The sequence below is a fragment of the Quercus suber genome, unplaced genomic scaffold (genome assembly GCF_002906115.3).
Source record: "Quercus suber isolate HL8 unplaced genomic scaffold, Cork oak 2.0 scaffold_159, whole genome shotgun sequence".
Lineage (NCBI taxonomy): Eukaryota > Viridiplantae > Streptophyta > Magnoliopsida > Fagales > Fagaceae > Quercus > Quercus suber.
In genome coordinates, this window is record NW_027069620.1 from 539,123 (window position 1) to 559,422 (window position 20,300).

General features: G+C 36.8%; 1 protein-coding gene across 1 annotated transcript; it reads right to left on the bottom strand.

Annotated features, from left to right (window-relative positions):
• Window positions 1-2,501: 2,501 nt before the first annotated feature.
• Window positions 2,502-4,291, bottom strand: LOC111998587 (probable receptor-like protein kinase At5g20050). Its single transcript, XM_024030678.2, has one exon. It carries the CDS (start codon window positions 4,107-4,109, stop codon window positions 2,757-2,759), a length of 1,353 nt encoding a protein of 450 aa, XP_023886446.2. The 5' UTR covers window positions 4,110-4,291; the 3' UTR covers window positions 2,502-2,756.
• Window positions 4,292-20,300: the final 16,009 nt, after the last annotated feature.

Genomic DNA, 20,300 nt, shown 5'->3' on the forward strand with positions numbered 1-20,300 from the left:
AAGGAACTTCCTGTGCATATCACTATTTAGGCTGTCGATGCAAATTTGGCCAATGTTGGTACCACCATGAAAGTAAAGTAATTGATAGTGGTTGGGTTTACCTAAACATTAGGTGTCATTGATTTCAGAGGGCCTGAGCTTTTTGTGGCATGGTTTTCTTTCATGATTAATCTATGTTGTTTGTTTGTGGGCAAAATTTGTAAGATAATGTTATTTTAATAATTATTATTATTTAAATTGGCAATGTTTAATCTAGTTTTTTTTTTTTTTTAAATATATAAAAAAAAAGTAGTGCCAATTTAAATAATTGATATTCAAAATGTATTATTTTGTAAATTCTACTGTAGTTTGTGGAGGAGGTATATGGTGTAGGAACTATGACGGTGTGTACTAAGTCGAAGGTGTGCAAAAATATGACTTTTGCACTTCTGATCCATCGCTCACTCAGCCTGGGTTTGGATACAGCTTAAAGCTGCGGCGCGTTTTGTTGTTCACGTTTTCTCCTTTTTTTTTTTTTCCTGTGCAGTTGTTGACTTTAGGGGACAAAAGTTACTGTGCGTATACTGTTTATTCACTGTTTATGTACTGTTCATACACTGTTTACGCACTGTTCACGCAATATTTAATATTAAAAGTGGGTCCCACAATACTATTCACACATTTAAAAATTATTTTACTATAATGTTTTCAGCAACAATCAATTTTTATCAACTTTCAGCAAGTGCTATCCAAACGGACCCTCAATAAAAAGATAAAGGTCAACTTGAAAATTAACAATAGTTGCAAATGTGTGTGTGTGTGTATATATATATATATAGTTTTCTTTTTCTTTTTTTGGGCAGAATTACTTTAAGTTCTACAATACACGTCACAAGAGGAATTTGTCAGAATAGTTTTTTTTTTTTTTTTTTTTGAAGCCGTGTTGAAAATAAGTGCGTAGAGCACGGAATCCGAAAGCATTAACAAACAGTGACAGATAAACGCGTCTACACATGCAGTTGCAGATTCCGTACATAATTCTAAAGCAAGTCAAACTTTGTGCGACTTGGACAAAACTTAAAAGTTATTTAAAGGTTAGCCTTCTGTTTAAGAGTAACGTTGTTCTAAAATCTGATTACCTACGAGTCATTCTTTCCCTGCTGTCCCATAATGCTCAGGTTGGTAGATGAGAAAATAAAAGGAAAGAACCCCATATTGTACATATGCATATAATCTAAACGTTGGTTGGAAAAATACACATAATCTGTATCATTTATTGTGTACTACTCTATGTTCCACCAATCATAATTTACCATGTATTAATTTTACTTTCCTTGTAAAATAACTAAAGTTTAAAACGGAAAAAAATTAATACATGACCAGTTGTGATTAGTAGAACATAAAGTAGTATACAAAAAAATGTACAAAGAATTTGTATTCAGGTTGGAATGGTAGTCAAAGATTCCAAAGTTTCATTTCTCTTATATCATTTTATATATTGTTCCTCCCATCTCCGCAAGTAGACCAAAATTTACTTTGAATTTGTGTTTTTTTAATTGTCAAAGCCCTCCAATCAAAGAGTTCAAAAAAATTTAAAATACAGTTCTTTTTGTTGAATATTAAAGCCACCAAATGAGAAAAAAAAAAAAAAATTAAAGGTCAATATTAAAGCCATCAGTCATCACCACTGCCAAGAGACAAGTTCAAGGTTAAAGATAATAGTTCTTCCTAAGAGAGAACTCGATAAGTAATATGTGCAGAAAATCAACCCACAAAAATAATAATTATAATAAGGGGTCCTGGAATCATTGAAAATTTAGTATTACAATGGGTGATCCATTCATTTAAAAGACATCAAGCTCATATTGTCATGAATTACAAAGTTAATTGGTAGAATGTGCCCCCAAGTGTGATGGTTAAGCACGTGAGTGTTGTTCTTGAATGCCTAATTTTCAAAACTCATTTGGGGCTCTCAGCCTTCATTTACTTGCATATACCAACCCCATACTAGTTTTCTAATGCAATGATGTTCTTAAAGATTATCCTAAAGAAAATGTGAAACAGATAAATTAGTTCCAATTCTCAACAGTCAGTACAAAAAGCCACCAAATGAGAAAAAAAAAAAAAAATTAAAGGTCAATATTAAAGCCATCAGTCATCACCACTGCCAAGAGACAAGTTCAAGGTTAAAGATAATAGTTCTTCCTAAGAGAGAACTCGATAAGTAATATGTGCAGAAAATCAACCCACAAAAATAATAATTATAATAAGGGGTCCTGGAATCATTGAAAATTTAGTATTACAATGGGTGATCCATTCATTTAAAAGACATCAAGCTCATATTGTCATGAATTACAAAGTTAATTGGTAGAATGTGCCCCCAAGTGTGATGGTTAAGCACGTGAGTGTTGTTCTTGAATGCCTAATTTTCAAAACTCATTTGGGGCTCTCAGCCTTCATTTACTTGCATATACCAACCCCATACTAGTTTTCTAATGCAATGATGTTCTTAAAGATTATCCTAAAGAAAATGTGAAACAGATAAATTAGTTCCAATTCTCAACAGTCAGTACATTTGCAATGAGAACAAAAGATACACTAACGCAGATAATCTATTAAAGTTTATTGTGTACAAAGTAGGGAAACATGTTCATACTCTGTGTAAGCATTTACCAAGGAAAAAAATTGAACTTCAAAGTAAAAGATGATACCTTAATTTTTAATTGAATCAATCAAGTTAAGATTCCTGATGGAGCAAGCTTTGCTGCTCTTGGAGCTTACCGTGGAGATAGAACTGACATGGCAAAAGAGCATGTAGATGTGGTAGGACAACTACTATCTACTAGGATTGGTGCTATTGCAGCAACCTTTGGCCTGTTATGGCCATCTGGCTGCTCTTCATGATCCATTGACAATAAATCAACAACGATCATTTTGGAATCAGGGGGCGCATCCACAGCCACTCGACCTTCAAGCATCTCAACCACACGAGCCATGCTAGGCCTCATTCTAGCCCTCTCTTGTATGCACCACAAGGCTACATAAACCAATCTCCTTACCTCCCCCTCATCAATGCCTCCACCATGTACTAGCCTTGGATCAACAACTTCCATAAGCTTCCCTTCCCCCAATTTTTCGTTCACAATTTTTGGGAAATATATCCATTTCCTTTCAGACTTGTCCTTACCATTTTCTACCAAGCAAATATTTCTCCGACCTCCAATCATCTCTAGAAGAACCATGCCGTAGCTATAGATATCACATTTCTCAGATATTCCTTGCTCCAATAGCCACTCTGGGGCCAAGTAACCTTTAGTCCCCCGGATATTTGTGACAACTCTACTCTGATCTTTTCCCATAAGCTTTGAGAGACCAAAATCTCCAACAATTGCTCTATAATTCTCATCAAGAAGTATATTTTCTGGCTTGACATCAAGATGTAAGACCCTTGAACGGCAGTCATGATGCAAGTAAGACAGTGCCTTAGCAACATCAATGGCAACTCTATACCTTAAGTCCCAAGACAAGCACCCCCCACGCCGGTTGTGCCTTCCCTTTCTGGGGAAAATCCAACAATCCAATGAACCATTTGGCATAAACTCATAAACAAGGAAGCGAGGTTCCCCAGGAACACAACAATAGCCAAGAAGGTGCAGTAGATTTACATGCTGCACACTTGCAATGGCCGCAACTTCTGATCTAAACTCCTTCTCTCCGCGCTCCTCTCCACTAATCCGCTTCACTGCAACAGCAGTCCCATCATTTAGTATTCCTTTGAAAACTGTTGCAGAAGCTCCTTGGCCTAACAATGAATGGAAATTGTCTGTTGCTTCCTCTAGCTCCTTGTATCTAAACTTTGTAGGAACTCCAGCAACTTTCCTGAGAAAACTATACTCAATACGAAGCTCTCTTCCTTCAGATACCAGTTTTGATTCCAACAACTGTCTCCTTCGATTGTAATGTCTCCTGATTACTAGGTATGCAAAGACAGCAAGGATCACTGCTATACCTGCTCCACAAATGAGAAAGAAAGCCTTGGAAAGTTTGAGAAGGACACGAGCAACAATGATAAGAATGGTGAGGGAGATCACTGTTGTAACAGCAACGATATTTGCTTTCTTGTCTTCCATCAAAGCTCCATATTGTTATCTCAAAGACAAAATGGGAAGCAAATGGTTTTCTTTCTTGTAGGTTTCTTCTCTGAAGAGAATTTGGACTTGCTAGAGAAGGGCAGGTATGACATTCATGTAGTCGTTTATTTTTAAGGTAAGAACTAAGAAATAAGGATCAAATGATTTAGTCAATATTTCTAATACTCGGATGTAAACTTAACGTGACAACCATTTTTCATCTTCAAACTAGCAAATGTTGACCTGTTAAGGCAGTGTTATCTGCTATGCATATCAAAAGAAACTACCAAGAAGTTCACCTAATTTCTGTCTTATTTTCTTAATACTACATCTAGTGACACAAAAATTTTCATGACTTTTTCACAACTATTAAGGTGGCACATTGTAATTGGTACATAATAAAGTGGTGTCAGTGACGAATCCATATAAAATTAATTTTCATCCAATCAAAACTTGCCACTTTAGCAAGTTGCGGAAGAAGTTATGACCTTAAGACCTTAACTTTGCTAAAAGGTAATGAGCCCCTGCCCCTCACATTTTATTCATTAGTTTTAACCTTTTTTTTTTTTTTTTTTTTAAGATTTGATTTCCAATTTTGCAGAGAACAGGAAATCTTCTCTAGATTCGTAGCTATTCTCACATATAATTTATCTGTAGATATAGTCTCTGTCAAACTTAGAAAAACAACATATGTATCAAGGCATTCTGTTTCACAGTTGAAAAAGATTATATTAAACATTCTTATGGATTAAATTATTAAATTATCTCAGTGTCCATTCTAACTTTTGCCTGCTGCAGTAAAATATATATAATTAGACTATGGATATGCCTATTGGTAAAAGAAATTATAATCTGACCTAGTCGTTTACCATTTTCATAAGAACTAAAAGGACTCATCACCCACTCCAACTTTATCAATCCACCTTAATTTGTGGTATAAAGCTATAAACTAAGTCAAAGGCAAAAACTAGTTGTGACAGCCAAAGTATGTTGTTGTCGCCTTCATAATAATCACAAGATATGGCTTAATTAAAATGATTTCATTTGCTTACATGGTGGAAAAAAAGTGAGGATTTAAACATTGATTTCTCAAAGTAAGACTAAGTCTGGATGTGAGTAATTGAATATTAAATTGGAGAGGTAGAAGCAAACTGCAAACACCAAATGATCACGGATGTCGTGCATTGAAATTGAATAGTATGAGATGGAAGATTCCAAGCACCAATGACTGAAACTTGAAACTAACACGTAATATCAACATATTCAAATATTCANGCTCACTCCTCACCTTCAACAATTTAGGCTTTGAAAACTACTATTACTAAGCAAGTTACTCTATTTCAAAGCTCAAATCTTTCACAAACCTATTGCATTTTCATTCTACAACTCATTCCAAAGGAGGCCAATGCATTCATCTGATGAATGTTTACCATTGTTAAATGAATGCTTGTGGTTAAGAACTTCAAAAACATCCCAAAGACAAACTTAGATAAAAGTAGTAGTAAGTTGTTTGAGAACTCTGTTCATTAATCATCTAAAAGTTGCCAAGTTGTAGTTGCAACAACTTGAGTTACAATAAATGATGTTCCTCTCACTCTTTTTAACATTATGATATTTCTCTTCGATTGAAAGTGCAAATTACCATTTTTTTTCATCAAAAAAATAAAAATACCCACAGAAAAAAAAAAATAAAACAAAACAAAACAAATTTCAGATCTGGTCTCTCATTTTTATCCATTTTGCAAGAACTGGAAGTCTGGGACATAATTTGGCTAATTACAGCTGGCAAGGCTAGAAAAATGAAATTTTAAAAAAAGAGAAAAAAAGAAAAAAAGAAAAAAAAGAAAAAGGGACCATTTAAATGAATGCCCGTGGGCGTCGGTGTGTGAAAGTGGTTACTTCCACCGCTGTAGTCAGTTGCTGACAAAGCCTTGGCAGCAAACAATTTTCTCTACTAATATTACTACCCTTCCACTAAAATTGCCAAAATTTTGTTATAAAAATTACTATAATTTTATCAAATATAGAAAGATGGGGGAACTCTTCATTTTTCATGCTATAAAGCGAAATAAAGTCTAATGGCATTGGCTCATAATTTATCATCAGATCAAAAAATCAATTGATTTTTTGAGTAAACAATTATATAACCTTGGATCTCTTATTCGATAATAAAAAAACTTTACCAATTGAGTTAACTAAAAACAGCTTATCTAACTTTTTGCTAAACATTTTTGTTGAAAGTATGCTAAAATATACTTGTACCTTAAAAATATTTGAAAATTTGAGAATATTCGAGAAAAAAAAAAGTTTTTAAAAAGCTGTAAAAAAATAATAATGTCAAAAACTGTTTCCAAACTCACTCTTAGTATGCAACTTAAGATGGAATAGTGGCTATCGATATTTTCTTCTATAGATTTTAGTGACACACCAATGTGTCTAGTTGTATCCATTTTTTTTTATTGGTAAATTTTGACACTACTTTCATGAGAAATATAAAAAGTTGTTAATAACATTTATTGTTTTATTATTTTTCTAATAACATGTTTTTAAAAATAGTTCCTAAACCAATGCCCTTGGAGGTATTGGTTAACATTTCCCTTTTTAATTATCATTTAACTTTAAAAAAAAAAAAATGTACGACTTTTAAAAAAATTATTTATTTATTTATTTATTTTACTTTAAATATAAGAATATTTGTCAAATAAGTTGGTGCTAAATAGATAAACATACTCTACGTCATACCATTTAATTGAAAATAAATTGAAGTTCTGCTGTCTTCAGAATGACCAAGCCAATTCAAAATAGTTGACTAACCAAACGTTTATTTATATATTAGGGGCAATCACCATCTAAAATTGAAGTATACGAAAACATATTTGGCTGTAGTAGTGTAGAACATACCAACCTCTGGGCATAACTGAACAAATCCATTCCTTGTCTTTTGCTTTTCAATTCAAACTTATAAGCACAGTATAGATGTTCATTTCAGTAACATATCATTAATAAAAATCATAGACTGGTGTCTTAGAAATCAGGGCTGTGATAACTGATAAGTGAATATTCTCTTCTTATGTCACGCGTATAATAAAGAATGCTCATCAAACTATAAATACATTAAAATTACTAAGTTAATTTTACTCTTTTTTATTTTATTTTTTGAGATAGTTAAAATATTCTGCGTATGCTGCTAACCCTCAGCTCAAACTCTTTCCCCTCTAAACCCTACAACTACGAGGCTCTTGCCAAGTTAATTCTACTCTAAATGAAATTTTATTACCATACTTCTAATAAGTTTAAAATTACTATTTCAATCTTTAAAAGAAACTAAGTTTCTTTATTTATTTTAAATTATTCTATTCATCTTCCATAATTTTTTTAGCTTTAATAAAAAAAAAATTTACATGATTGCCTCCTATCATATAACTTATGGTAATTTTTTATTTTTTAGTTTGTGATTTTTTATTTTGTTATTTATTTTATTATTCGTTTCACCAATATTTATGACCTTTAAAAAAATATATATTTTACATATGAATTTTAGTTAATTTGTGTATCACACAGGCATATATTTGTAAAAATAAAAATTGATAACAAGGAGTAGCAATTGATAATCAAGAAGACTAAAAGAAGTGGGTATGCTTTCGAAGCTATAAATAAGGATGGAAACAAGGAGTGGCAATTGATCATCAAGGTCATTTTTCCTCTCTTGTTTTGTTTTAATCTTAAATTCATATCATTTTCAGTTTAGCTGTAGGTGCTTTTTAAAAAATCCAAAGTATCAACTCAATGTTAGGTGTTAGTGAAAATCCAACGATGTTCAAAGTGACCGTTAATATTATATAAATGCATAATATTATTATATATAATCTATATATATAATTGAATTACTTTCAAAATATGTATATATATATATATAATTGAATTCTTTTTTTTAATTGACCTCGTAATATTGTGGCACATAAGCTGTACGGGGAATGGCCCTGGGGTCCTTGGGCCTTGGACTCTGGCCTTGTAACATTATACGGGATAGGGCCCCAAGCCCATTGGGCCTTGGGCCCTGACCTTGAGATACAACACCTGGCTCTCTCCACACCGAACTTATGACCTTGATCCAGACATCCCTTAAGACCCAATGTGAGCCCAATAAACGTAACAGGACCATTTTGCCTTGAACGTCAAAAGCGAACCACTCCCAATCAATGTTGACTTGGTTAGACGTGTGGTTGCTCGACAGAACAATGTCTTCACTTCCCGGTATTGCCTTTGGTAATGTCATTGCCGAGCAAGATTTCGGAGGTGGGAATCAGTTCCAATGCCACTACCGCCTCACCCACCTAGACGTCCACCTAAAGATGATGGAATTGGACCCCCATTCACACTAGCAGGGGGGGGGTAATCATAGCACCTCCACTTATCCTAGCCTATAAATAGGAGAGGAGAATGGGGAAAAAGGGGTTGGCAATTCTAGAAAGAGTCCTTAGAGAAAGAAAGAACTATCAATCTAAGATAGAAAAGGAGCAACTCTGTGAGGTAAAGAGAGGAGTTTGACTGAACAGGAACGTAATTGGGTTGCCGAGCATAGAACCACCCATAGTAGGAAATCCAAAGCCCACAATACAAATAGATTGTGAGTCCAAGTAAAGGTTGAGCCCAATAACCATATTTGGGTATGCACAAATGACGCCATCTGTGGGAATCTCCGACGTAACGTGGTTCCATCAAGACGTGCATGGGAAAATGTCTGGGGGTCAATCAGGGAGTTATGCTGAAAGTGGCTCTAGGAGGGCTTCACGGGGATCCACCTTGTAATACCCCACATACTTTTATTTGAGGTTATTATTAAGTTTTTCTTTTAAATATAATTGTTGGGACATAGGTATTATTTTATTAATAATTGAAGCCCGCTACTCCACTAAGCCCACATCTCTAATACAAATTACAGGGTAGAGGAAGAGATAGTCAGGGTTTTCATAGAAAGGGTTTTATCAAAGAGGCTAAGAGGAGTTTTCCTTGGAGCTTAGAGCACATACAATTGAAGGAGCAATCAGATTATTCAAGGTATGATTTCTCATCGTTAGAAACAAGAATTAAGGAGTTAGAATTTTATCATGGAAAACTTTAGTGATGTGTAGATTGTGAGATTGGTAATTTCTTAGATTACAATTTTTTTACACTGTTTCAATTATTCTTGAATCTTAGAATGCCATTGTTCAGAGTCTAAAAGAACAGCCAAAATTATTTAAAGCATGAATAAGGCTGCATCGTTTTGTAGGACTATAAGGGCTTTAAGGTCTATGGGAACTTTTAGGCTGTTCATCTATGCCGTAGGGTTAATTATGAATGGCTGGAGAAATTACAACCAACCCCACACATGAAATCTCATTTTGTCAAAGTCCAAGTCCTCTAATGGATGATTAATGACCTTGGTAGTCTTTGCCTAGACTTTGACTATTTCCCTACCACAATGAATCATTAGAAATCAACACGTCTACAATTCTTTAGAGGATAATGGTAGACTTGTTTCTTCTATCCAATTCTAATTTCATCTCAAGATAATGCTTAGATATTAAATACTTTAGGGTCAATGATATTAAGTCCATGAACAAGTCATATTAGTTTTGGCCCACAGTTTTCATTGGGATGTATATTAAATTCTCGGTTTACCCATAGTGTGAATTTTAGAACAAAGTTACGGTTATAGAGCCTAATTCATGTTTAAGGTTTTACTTTTGTTTAGGACATATATTAAATCCTAAAGTATTAGCTGCTGGCTCTGAGTTTTGATAAATTCAAGGAAACATATTCTTGGGTAGAGGTACTTTGCATTAGTGTTGTCATTTAGTTCAGCAAGTATAATTTTAGTGAGTCAATTTGTATAAGTCAATAAGATTTATATTTTATGGAGGATATTAAGTAATTTTCATGATTGATTATAAGTCCTATTTAAGAGTATTTTGAGACTATTTGGAGGGTAATTCAGCTGGACTTTTAGAGTGATTCAAGTACTGTAAGTAATTATGCATAATATGCACAATTTTGTTCATTAGGTTTTTTGACGTCAAAGGTTTTCAAAAGATATGTTTTTAAGCTTACGTTTTCTAAAGTCTATCAAAAGCATTTTTACAACTTTGAAAGAGAAACTTCAACTTTTAAATAATGTTTTAAAGAGAAACTTTGAATTTTAAATGAAGTTTTGAACGTCTAAGTCTCATTGAAAAGATGATTTCTAAACTAAACTATTTTTAGAAAATAATTGAGTTTCAAAGTAAGTTTTCTATAAAGGTTCTTGTCCTTTAAGTTTGTTTAAAACTAAGCGATTTTAAAGTTATATTCTTATTTTCCAAATGGTATTTAAGACGTTTCTTTTAGCAAAATGGGGTTTTCAAACTTAATCCAGAATTGAAAAAAAAAATTATATAAACTCTTCAGTTCCTATTCATTCCCTAAGAGAGTCAGGCATCCTTTGATTCAGTTTCAATTCAATATTGTGATATTCGATATGTCTTTATATCTGGAATAATTGTTAATATTAAGAAATTATTCTATTTTGTATATATTTTGTTTTGTGATATGTGACTCAAAAAATGAGTGTTTTTAGAATTTATCAGATATATGTGTAAATTCGCTCACAGGATTGTATGTAAGAATATGTGATGTGTATATGTGACACTGTGCTTTTATCAATTATGTGTATGTGTTTTCTAATGATTTTAAGATGTGATTATATATGTATTAAGTGATTCATTATATGTTTTTGAATAATTATTTTTGATATCATTGAATGAGTTTGTGAAAAATAAAAATACTCGTGCTTTGCTTGACTCTATTTCGTTGTATATTATGTATAATTATTTACTAGATGTGTGGCTCACCCCATCAATTACTATTTTTCATATTAAAGTGTAATTGGGAATATAGAACCTTTGGATTGCTTTATAAGGTGTAAGGTAGGACATGGAAGTTGTAGGCGACTTCAGTATTACTTGAAGACTTATAGAATTTTAGTTACCTTTATTTTGTAATTCATGTTTATATAGTGGAGATTATTTCCAATTTGTGGAGTTCAGATTTTTTTGTAAGTGGTTTTTAAGAGTATTGATTCTTTGGAGTATTAATTTATTTTGGATTAATTATGTGTATGGAGTTATATAAGTTTAGCAGGTTAGTCATGCATCTAAATTCATGTTCCATTTGGGTCGTGACAGTGTTGGTATTAGAGCTAGGATATGATTCTGTAGACAATTAGGACTTACGATATTTTTATAAGATGTGGAGGAATAGGCTTGAATTATTATTCATAGGAAAAAGGCAGTTTTGGGAGTTTGATAATTGTTAGAAGCTATATGCTTATTTGTTTAGAATATTATAATAGTAAAGGATTTAGTATATCTTGTATATCATGACTTTACTTGTGATTTATTTGACTCTAAGGTGTTGTTTGTTTGGTTATAGGAAAATGCCACCCCGCAATTCTACTCCTAGTACTGAGCCAAAATCTAAGAGCCTTGAGGGGGTTTTAAGTGCTATCAGAAGTCTTGCTGAGGTGGTGGAGAAGCATGTTAGAACTAGTGGAATAGTTAAGCCCAAAGATGCTGAGATTGAAGGATGTACTACTGAGCAATTCAGGAAATTGGGCCCTTCTTTATTTTTGGGCAACCCCGATCCTACAGAAGCAATCCTGGATAATGCAAATGAAGAAAATTTTTGATGTGATTGGTTGTATTGAAGTGCAAAAAGTCTCTTTTGCTTCCTTTATGCTGAAGGGGGAAGCAGAGCATTGGTGGAGATCTACCAAAAAGACCTTGCCACTTGAGGAAGATGAGATATGGACTTGGAGAATTTTCCTTGAGGCCTTTTACGAAAAGTATTTTCCAAAAAGTGTACGAGATGAGAAAGAAGTGGAGTTTATGGAGCTCATTCAAGGGAATAAATTGGTGTTACAGTATGAGGCTAAATTTACTGAGTTGTCTAGATTTGCCCCTCACATTGTGGCTGATGATGTTAGGAAGGCTAAGAAAATTCAGAGGGGACTATGACCAAGTATCAGAACTAGGATGGCAGCCTTACAATATAAGTCATATTCTGAGGTTGTGGAGACTGCAAAGGTTGTTGAGAAGGAGTGTAAAGGCTATTAGAGGATTAGGGGTCAGAATAACAAAAGGCCTAAGACTGAAGGGTTTCATAGAGGGAATGAACACAATAAGCAAGAAGAAGACTACAACAGAACCAGAGACTAAAATGATGCAATAGGTAATAGAGGTTTGTCAGAAGTGTGGTAAAAAGCATAAGGGTGTTTGCTATCGTGAAAGTGGGGCTTGTTTTAAGTGTGGTAAAATGGATCATCGTATCAAAGATTGCCCAGTCATGAAGAGTGAGTTGGTGACTAAGCATACTAATGTGAAGCAAAGGCCAAAAGTCCAAGGATGCATGTTTGCTATTACTGAGCAAGATGCTAAGGCATCCAAGTCAGTGCTAATAGGTACCATTCCCATATTTTCTCATATTGCACGAGTTCTTATTGATCCTGGTTCTACTTATTCCTTTGTATCTTGTGCTTATATGAAATATGTTGATTGTGTGCCTGAATTGTTGGGCTTTGAACTTTCTATTTCTACTCCTTTGGGTGAAACTATGGCTGCTGAGTTCATATGTAAGTCTTGTGTGATTAAGATTGGAGGAAATGAGTTGTTGGCTGATTTGATTCTCTTAGAAATTCAAGAATTTGATGTAATATTAGGCATGGATTGGTTAGCAACTTATCATGCTAATGTTGACTGTTACAAGAAGGAAGTGGTGTTTTGTATTCCGGGTCAACCTGAATTTGTATTTCATGTGTCAAAAGAAAGCCTTGTGCCTAGTATTATTTCTGCCATTCATGCTAATAAATTACTTAGAAAAGGTTGTAAAGGTTATCTTGTATATGTGGTGAATAACCATAAGGAAGGGATTAAGATTGATGACATTCCTATTGTGAGGGACTTTGTTGTTGTATTTCCTGAGGATCTTCCTGGGTTACCGTTTGATAGGGGGATAGAATTTGCCATTGACTTAGTGCCAAGAACTACACCTATTTCTATGGCACCATATCGCGTGGCACCTGCAGAGTTGAAGGAGCTTAAATTACAATTGCAAGAGCTTTTAGAAAAGGGATTTATTCGACCTTGTGTATTTCCTTGGGGTGCTCCTATGCTTTTTGTAAAGAAAAAGGATGGGTTTATGAGATTATGCATTGACTATAGGCAGTTGAATAAGGTCACTGCGAGGAACAAATATCCTTTACCTAGAATTGATGATTTGTTTGATCAATTGCAAGGTGCTAAAGTCTTTTCGAAGATTGACCTTAGATCAGGTTATCATCAACTCAATGTTATGCAAGAGGATATACCTAAGACTGCCTTTCATACTCGTTACAGACACTGTTTGGACTAACTAATGCCCTTGTTGCCTTCATGGATTTAATGAACCGTGTGTTCAAGCCTTATTTGGATCAGTTTGTTATTTTTTTTATTGATGATATTTTAGTTTATTCTAAAACTCAGGAGGAGCATGTAGAACATTTGAGGATGGTGTTGCAGGTCTTGAGGGAGTAAAAATTATATGCCATGTTTAAGAAGTGTGAGTTTTGGTTAGATGAAGTAATGTTTTGGGGCATGTAATATCTAAGGATGGCATTTTTGTGGATCCTAAAAAGGTGGAAGCTGTGGTAAATTGGCCTAGACCAACAAATGTATTTGAAGTTCGTAGTTTCTTGGGTCTTGCAAGTTACTATATAAGGTTTGTTGAAGGTTTTTCACGTATAGCAAGTCCCTTGACTAGGTTGACCCAAAAGAATACTAAATCCTTGTGGAAAGATGAATGTGAAAAGAGCTTCCAAGAATTGAAAGACTATTTGGTGTCTGCTCCAATTTTGACATTGCTGATGGGTTCAAGTGGATTTGTGATTTACAGTGATGCTTCACAGAAAGGTCTTGGTTGTGTGCTTATGCAACATGGAAAAGTGACTTCAATATTACTTGAAGACTTATAGAATTTTAGTTATCTTTATTTTGTAATTCATATTTTATATAGTGGAGATTATTTCCAATTTATGGAGCTTAGATTTTTTTGTAAGAGGTTTTTAAGAGTATTTTTTCTTTGGAGTATTAATTTATTTTGGATTAATTATGTGTATGGAGTTATATAAGTTTAGCAGGTTAGTCATGCATCTAAATTCATGTTCCATGGATTTAGGTCGTGACACACCTGGCAGGAAAGAAGGCAAAAAAGATGCAAAGATAGGGAGCTTGAGAAGGAAGGGCAGTCTAGCCTCGGAGAAAGGTCATTTCAAACATATCAAACAATGTCTGGCACTTCAGTGCATAATTGTTTTGACAGAAGGGATGAAGAGCTTGAGTGAAGAGACGAGGAACTTGAGCACCTACGAAGGTTGGTTAGGGATTTGGAGTTGGCGGCAAAAGGTAGGCATCAAAGAAGGGGCCATGAGGAGAAAGGAGAAGGATCAGACAGTGTCGAAGGTGACTATGGAGAAGGGTCCCATCAATCTGGGTCCTATCGACACCGAGATCGCTTAAGGGAATTTGCAGATTAGGACTCGATTTCCCTAAAAGAGCAAGGACCCCGAAATGCTACCATGGACGCCATGAGCCGAGCATTACATCGAGCTGCCTTATCACCATTCTTAAGGAACATCAAAGGGGCCCCTATTCCGAGTAGATTTACACGACCACTGTTCAATTCATACGTTGGAAAGACAGACTTGGTAGAATACGTAAGTCATTATATTCAAATGATGTCTTTACACTCTCATAATGATATGCTGATGTGTAAGGAATTCCCTTCAAGTCTTCATCCCACTGCTTTGAGGTGGTTTAATAGGTTGAGGAAAGGTTCGATCCACAGTTTCTTCGAATTGATTCAAGAATTTGGCATCCGGCTCATGACATGCAGCCGAGTTCCGTAGCCTGTGGATGCCTTGCTATCAATGAAAATGGGGGCCAAGGAAACCCTCCATAGCTACGCTAATCAGTACTGGGAGTTGTACAAGAAGATTGGTAGAGGCAACGAGAAAATCACAGCGAGTACCTTTCAGATGGGATTGCCCGAGGATTCCGAGTTGCGAGATTCGTTAACAAGGAGGCCTCCTGAGGATATGAGGCAGTTAATAGGGCGCATTGAAGAATATAAACGATTAGAGGATGACCGGTTGTAGAGCAAAGGCAAGGCCTCGATCACTAATCAACCTCGGCAGAGCGGTTTTCAAGCAAGACCCTGGAAAGATTTAAGGATCCAGGGACTGGGCACACAAATGGGAGAGGTGAATATGACATTTAAGGAGTCTATGCATAGGATTGCAGATTGGATTAAGAATGAGCCGTATTTTTGGTGGCTAAACAAAATGGGGGGAGACCAGTTTAAGAGAAATCAAAACTTGTATTGTACTTACCATAAAGATAAGGGGCATACCACCGAACAGTGCAAGGTATTAAAAAATCATCTAGAGCAATTGGTGAAGGCGAGGTACTTGAAAGAATTCGTGGTGGATTCTAGGAATCAGGAAGCCGGGCAGGGTGCCCGGACTCGAGGGAATCCTCTTCCACCCCCATTGGGAGTGATAGGTCATCCACGTAGCCCTAAGAGGCACTCAGGTGTCTAGGAGAAGGGGGGTATTGGCCATGGTACCGGCAGAAAGTTGCACAGGTGATCAACCAGCCAAGAAGAAGTTGAGGTATACGCAGGAACCCATCGCCTTTAATGACGATGACTTGGAGGGCACGATTCAACCACACGATAATGCTTTGATGGTTACAGCCTGGATAAATGGTTTCGTAGTAAAAAGGGTAATGATAGATGAAGGGAGTGGTGCTGAGGTGATGTATCCAAACCTGTACAGGGGGCTTGGCTTGAAGAAGGAAGATCTATCCAAGTATGATACATTGCTGATGGGGTTTAATGGCCGAATGGTGATCCCAGAAAGGCAGATCTTGCTTCCTCTAAATATGGAAGGCAAGAAGGTGATGGTAACGTTCATAATGGTCACTTAGTTTTGTCCTTACACGGCAATCCTAGAAAAGCCATAGATTCATACAATGGGGGCAGTACTATCTACCCTGCACATAAATGTCAAATTTTGCATGGAGCAGGGTATTGCTGTAGTGAGGGGTAACCAGCAAGTCTCTAGGCAATGTTTGGTAGCCACAACTGGCTAGGGAATAAGAGAAAAGGAGTCAACCAAGGAAGCTCTCTTATAGCAATTACAAGAACCCCAAGAAAAAGGAGGGACTAGTTATGCCAAGGACTTGGTAAGAGTAAGGATACTGCCAGATGATGACAGGAGTTTTCTGATAGAAGCAAGTGTGGAGGACAAAGAGATGGTAGAGATACTGTTGTTCCTTGTGCAGAATGTAAACGTGTTCACTTGGAGCTCTTATGAGGTGCCCGAGGTAGATCCCGAGTTTATAGTTCACAAAGTCAACGTGAACTCTCGAAGCTGTCAGACAAGAGGTTAAGAAATTGAAGAAAGCTGGGGCTATAAAGGAGATATTTTTTCTGGGGGTGGCTTGCAAACACTGTCATGATAAAAAAGAAAAAAGGGCAAATGGAGGGTTTGTGTTGACTTCACTGACCTGAACCAAGCATGTCTGAAGGACTCGTTTCCTATGCTAAAGACTGATCAGCTGGTAGATGCCACTTATGGACACTCGAGGATGAGCTTTTTGGACGCTTTTTCAGGGTTAACATCAGATAGCTTTAGCTGTCGAGGATCAGGAGAAAACGGTGTTTATTTCACCTGACGCCAACTATCATTATACTGTGATGTCATTTGGGTTGAAGAACGCTGGGGCCACATATCAACAGATGATGACGAGAATGTTTCGAGATAAAATTGGGCAAACGGTCGAGGTGTACATTGATGATATGGTGGTAAAAAGCAAACAGAAGGCACCGTATATTGAAGATCTTAAGGGAGTATTCAAAAAACTTAGGCAGCATAAACTGCACCTCAATGCGAACAAGTGTGCCTCTATAGTGGGGGCTAGCAAATTCATAGGGTACTTGATCACGAACCGAGGAATAGAAGTCAACTCCGACCAAATCAAAGCTGTAAAGTGCCTCAAGCCGCCAAGTGATCCGAAGGAAGTCCAAGTGCTAACCGGCATATTAGCTACCTTAACCGGTTCATTTCCAAGTTTGTCGATCGCTGTCGTCTATTTTACCAGCTCTTGAAGAAGTGGAGGGGATTCTGGTGGAATGAAGAGTGTGAGAAGGCTTTCCAGGACTTGAAGGAATATTTGATGCAGGCACCTATGTTGACGGCCTTAGAGCTCGAAGAGGATTTATTCATGTACCTTTCAATGTTGGAACATGCCGTGAGTGCTGTGCTTCTGAGGGATCGAAGAGTGCAACAACTCGTGTATTATAAATGCAAAACCTTGGTTTATGTTGAGACAAGATACCTACCCTTGGAGAAGTTGGTGTTAGCACTAATGCACGCTACGAGGAAGCTGCGTCATTATTTTCAAGCTCACACCATCTATGTGTTGACTGAATATCCTTTATAGTCACTATTGAAGAGATCTGACTTCATAGGCCGAATAGCCAAATGGGGAACCCGGCTTGGCTCCTTCAATATTAGGTACCGGCCAAGTAGTTCAGCGAAAGGCTAAGTTCTTGCTGATTTTTTTGCAGAATTTTCCCCGAGAAAAGGGATGGAGGTAATTTGTCATGTGGACTGTCGCCTGTGGAAGGTGTTCGTGAACGACGCTTCTTGTGCAATGGGGGCAAGGGCTAGGATCCTCATCATCACTCCAGAAGGGATAAGGTTAGAACATTCTTTCAGGTTGGGATTTAGGGCCTTCAACAACGAAGCTAAGTTTGAAGCTCTGCTCGCTGGATTGAGAGTTATTTTGGATATGGGTACGCAGGAAGTTGAGGTCTACTTGGATTCCCAGTTGGTGGTCAGCCAGGTGCAGGGCAGTTTGAAGCCCAAGATTCCCAAATGAATGAATACTTGTGAGTGGTTAAACAGGTAATGAGTTAGTTTCTTAAAGTGAAGGTGGTCCAAGTGGCCCGGGGCCAGAATAGACACCCAGACTCTTTGGCCACATTAATGTCATCAATGACAAAGGAGATACATCGGATAATCAAGGTGGAGCTCGTAACAGAGCCGAGTATCAATGTGGGAGTAAGTGTTTCACAGGTGACAGTAGTTGAACCATTTTCGATGGATCTGATCGTCGACTTTTTAGCCAAGGATCGTGTGCTCGACGATGAGAAGGAAGCAAAAAAAGCATGCCATATGGCTACTCGGTATTGGTTATCAGCTGATCATAAGTTGTATCGAAGATCTTTTGACAAGCCCTACTTGCAGTGTCTACACCCCAACAAGATTGAGGGACTCCTGGCCGAGCTATATGAAGAAGTGTGCGGTAGTCATGTGAAGGAACGTTCATTAGCTCACCGGGTGATGACTCAAGGATTTTGGTGGCCGTGAATGCAAAAGGATGCTAATGAGTGTGCGAGGAAATGTGAGTAGTGTCAGAAGCACCCCTATGATCTACCAATCGGCAGGGTGCTTGAATCCCATTAGTAGCCCTTGGCTCTTTGCGCAGTAGAGGCTAGATATTGTTGGTTCATTCCCTCGAGCAATAGGAAACCGAAGGTTCATCTTAGTAGCCATGGATTACTTCACCAAATGGGCAGAAATAGAGGCATTGGAGAACATCCGAGATGTGGATGTTAAGAAGTTTATATGGAGGAATATTGTGACAAGGTTTGGGGTACCAAAATCCCTAGTGTTAGACAACGGGTTATAGTTTGACAACCGAGCCTTTCGTGAGTTTTGTGGCAGTTTTGACATCACAAACTGGTATTCTACCCTGACATATCCACAAAGCAACGGCCAAGCCGAGGCTACAAATAAGGTCATTGTGAACAGGTTGAAAAGAAGGCTAGAAGATGCTAAAGGCAAGTGGGCAAATGAGTTGCCTAGTGTTCTGTGGGCGTACCAAACAACCCCAAGAAGGTCTACGTGAGAACTCCGTTCTCCTTAGCATATGGAGCGAAATCAGTCATACCAACAGAAATTAACTTATGTAGTGCTCGGGTTTTAGGATTTGACCCCGCTGAGAATCCAGAGTTGATGTTGAAAAAGTTGAACTTGTTGGAGGAATGCTAGGAATTAGCGACTATATAGCTGGCAGAATATCAACAAAAACTTACTCGGAGGTAAGACAGGGACGTGAGGAAAAGGGAATTCAGAGTGGAAGATCTAGTTTTTCAAAAGGTAACGGGGAATACCTGAGATGTCAATGCAGGGAAGTTAGCACCAACTTGGGAGGGACCATACAAAATCACCACTATCGCGGGCGCAGAGGCATATTATTTGGAGGACCTGGACGAGAAACCACTTCCCTGGCCATGGAATGCCCACAATTTGAAAAAATTCTACCACTGATTATTAGTGTGCGGGGGTACGAATTGAGTGTAATGTTATATGTGCATATTGTTAATTAATACAAAAGTGATGTTTATCCATGCAGGTGTATTCATACTTATAAGTCTTTTATTAACTCATTATCCCCGGCCAACAATCGAGAACTCAAAAATTATCTAAAGACAGAAGTCTGTTCCTGGTTCGATTTTCATCACCAGACAGGTGGAAACCTAATCTCAAAAATTATCTAATGACAAAAGCCTATTCTCGATTCGATTTTCATCACCAGACAGGAGGAAACCTAATCTCAAGAATTATCTAAGGACAAAAGCTTGTTCCCGGTTCAATTTTCATCACCGGATAGGTGGAAACCTAATCTCAAAAATTATCTAAGGACAGAAGCATGTTCCTAGTTTGATTTTCATCACCGGATAGGTGAAAACCTAATCTTAAAAATTATCTAAGGATAGAAGCCTTTTCTCAGTTCGATTTTCGTCACCAAACATGTGGAAACCTAACTTCACGGATTCTATTCTAGATACTGGGCACATGGGGATTACATCGAATTATTCACAGGACCGAAATCGACCTCTTAGATTCTATCCCAACCATGGGAAGGTAACTACCTCATACTAAATTTTCCTAGACAAGTCAAACTAGATCAAATTCAATTCTTATTGCCGAAGAGTCAATTCTTTCAAGACATGGGTGACCTCTTTCAAGTAGTCATGGTCATTATACACGCGTAGATATAATTT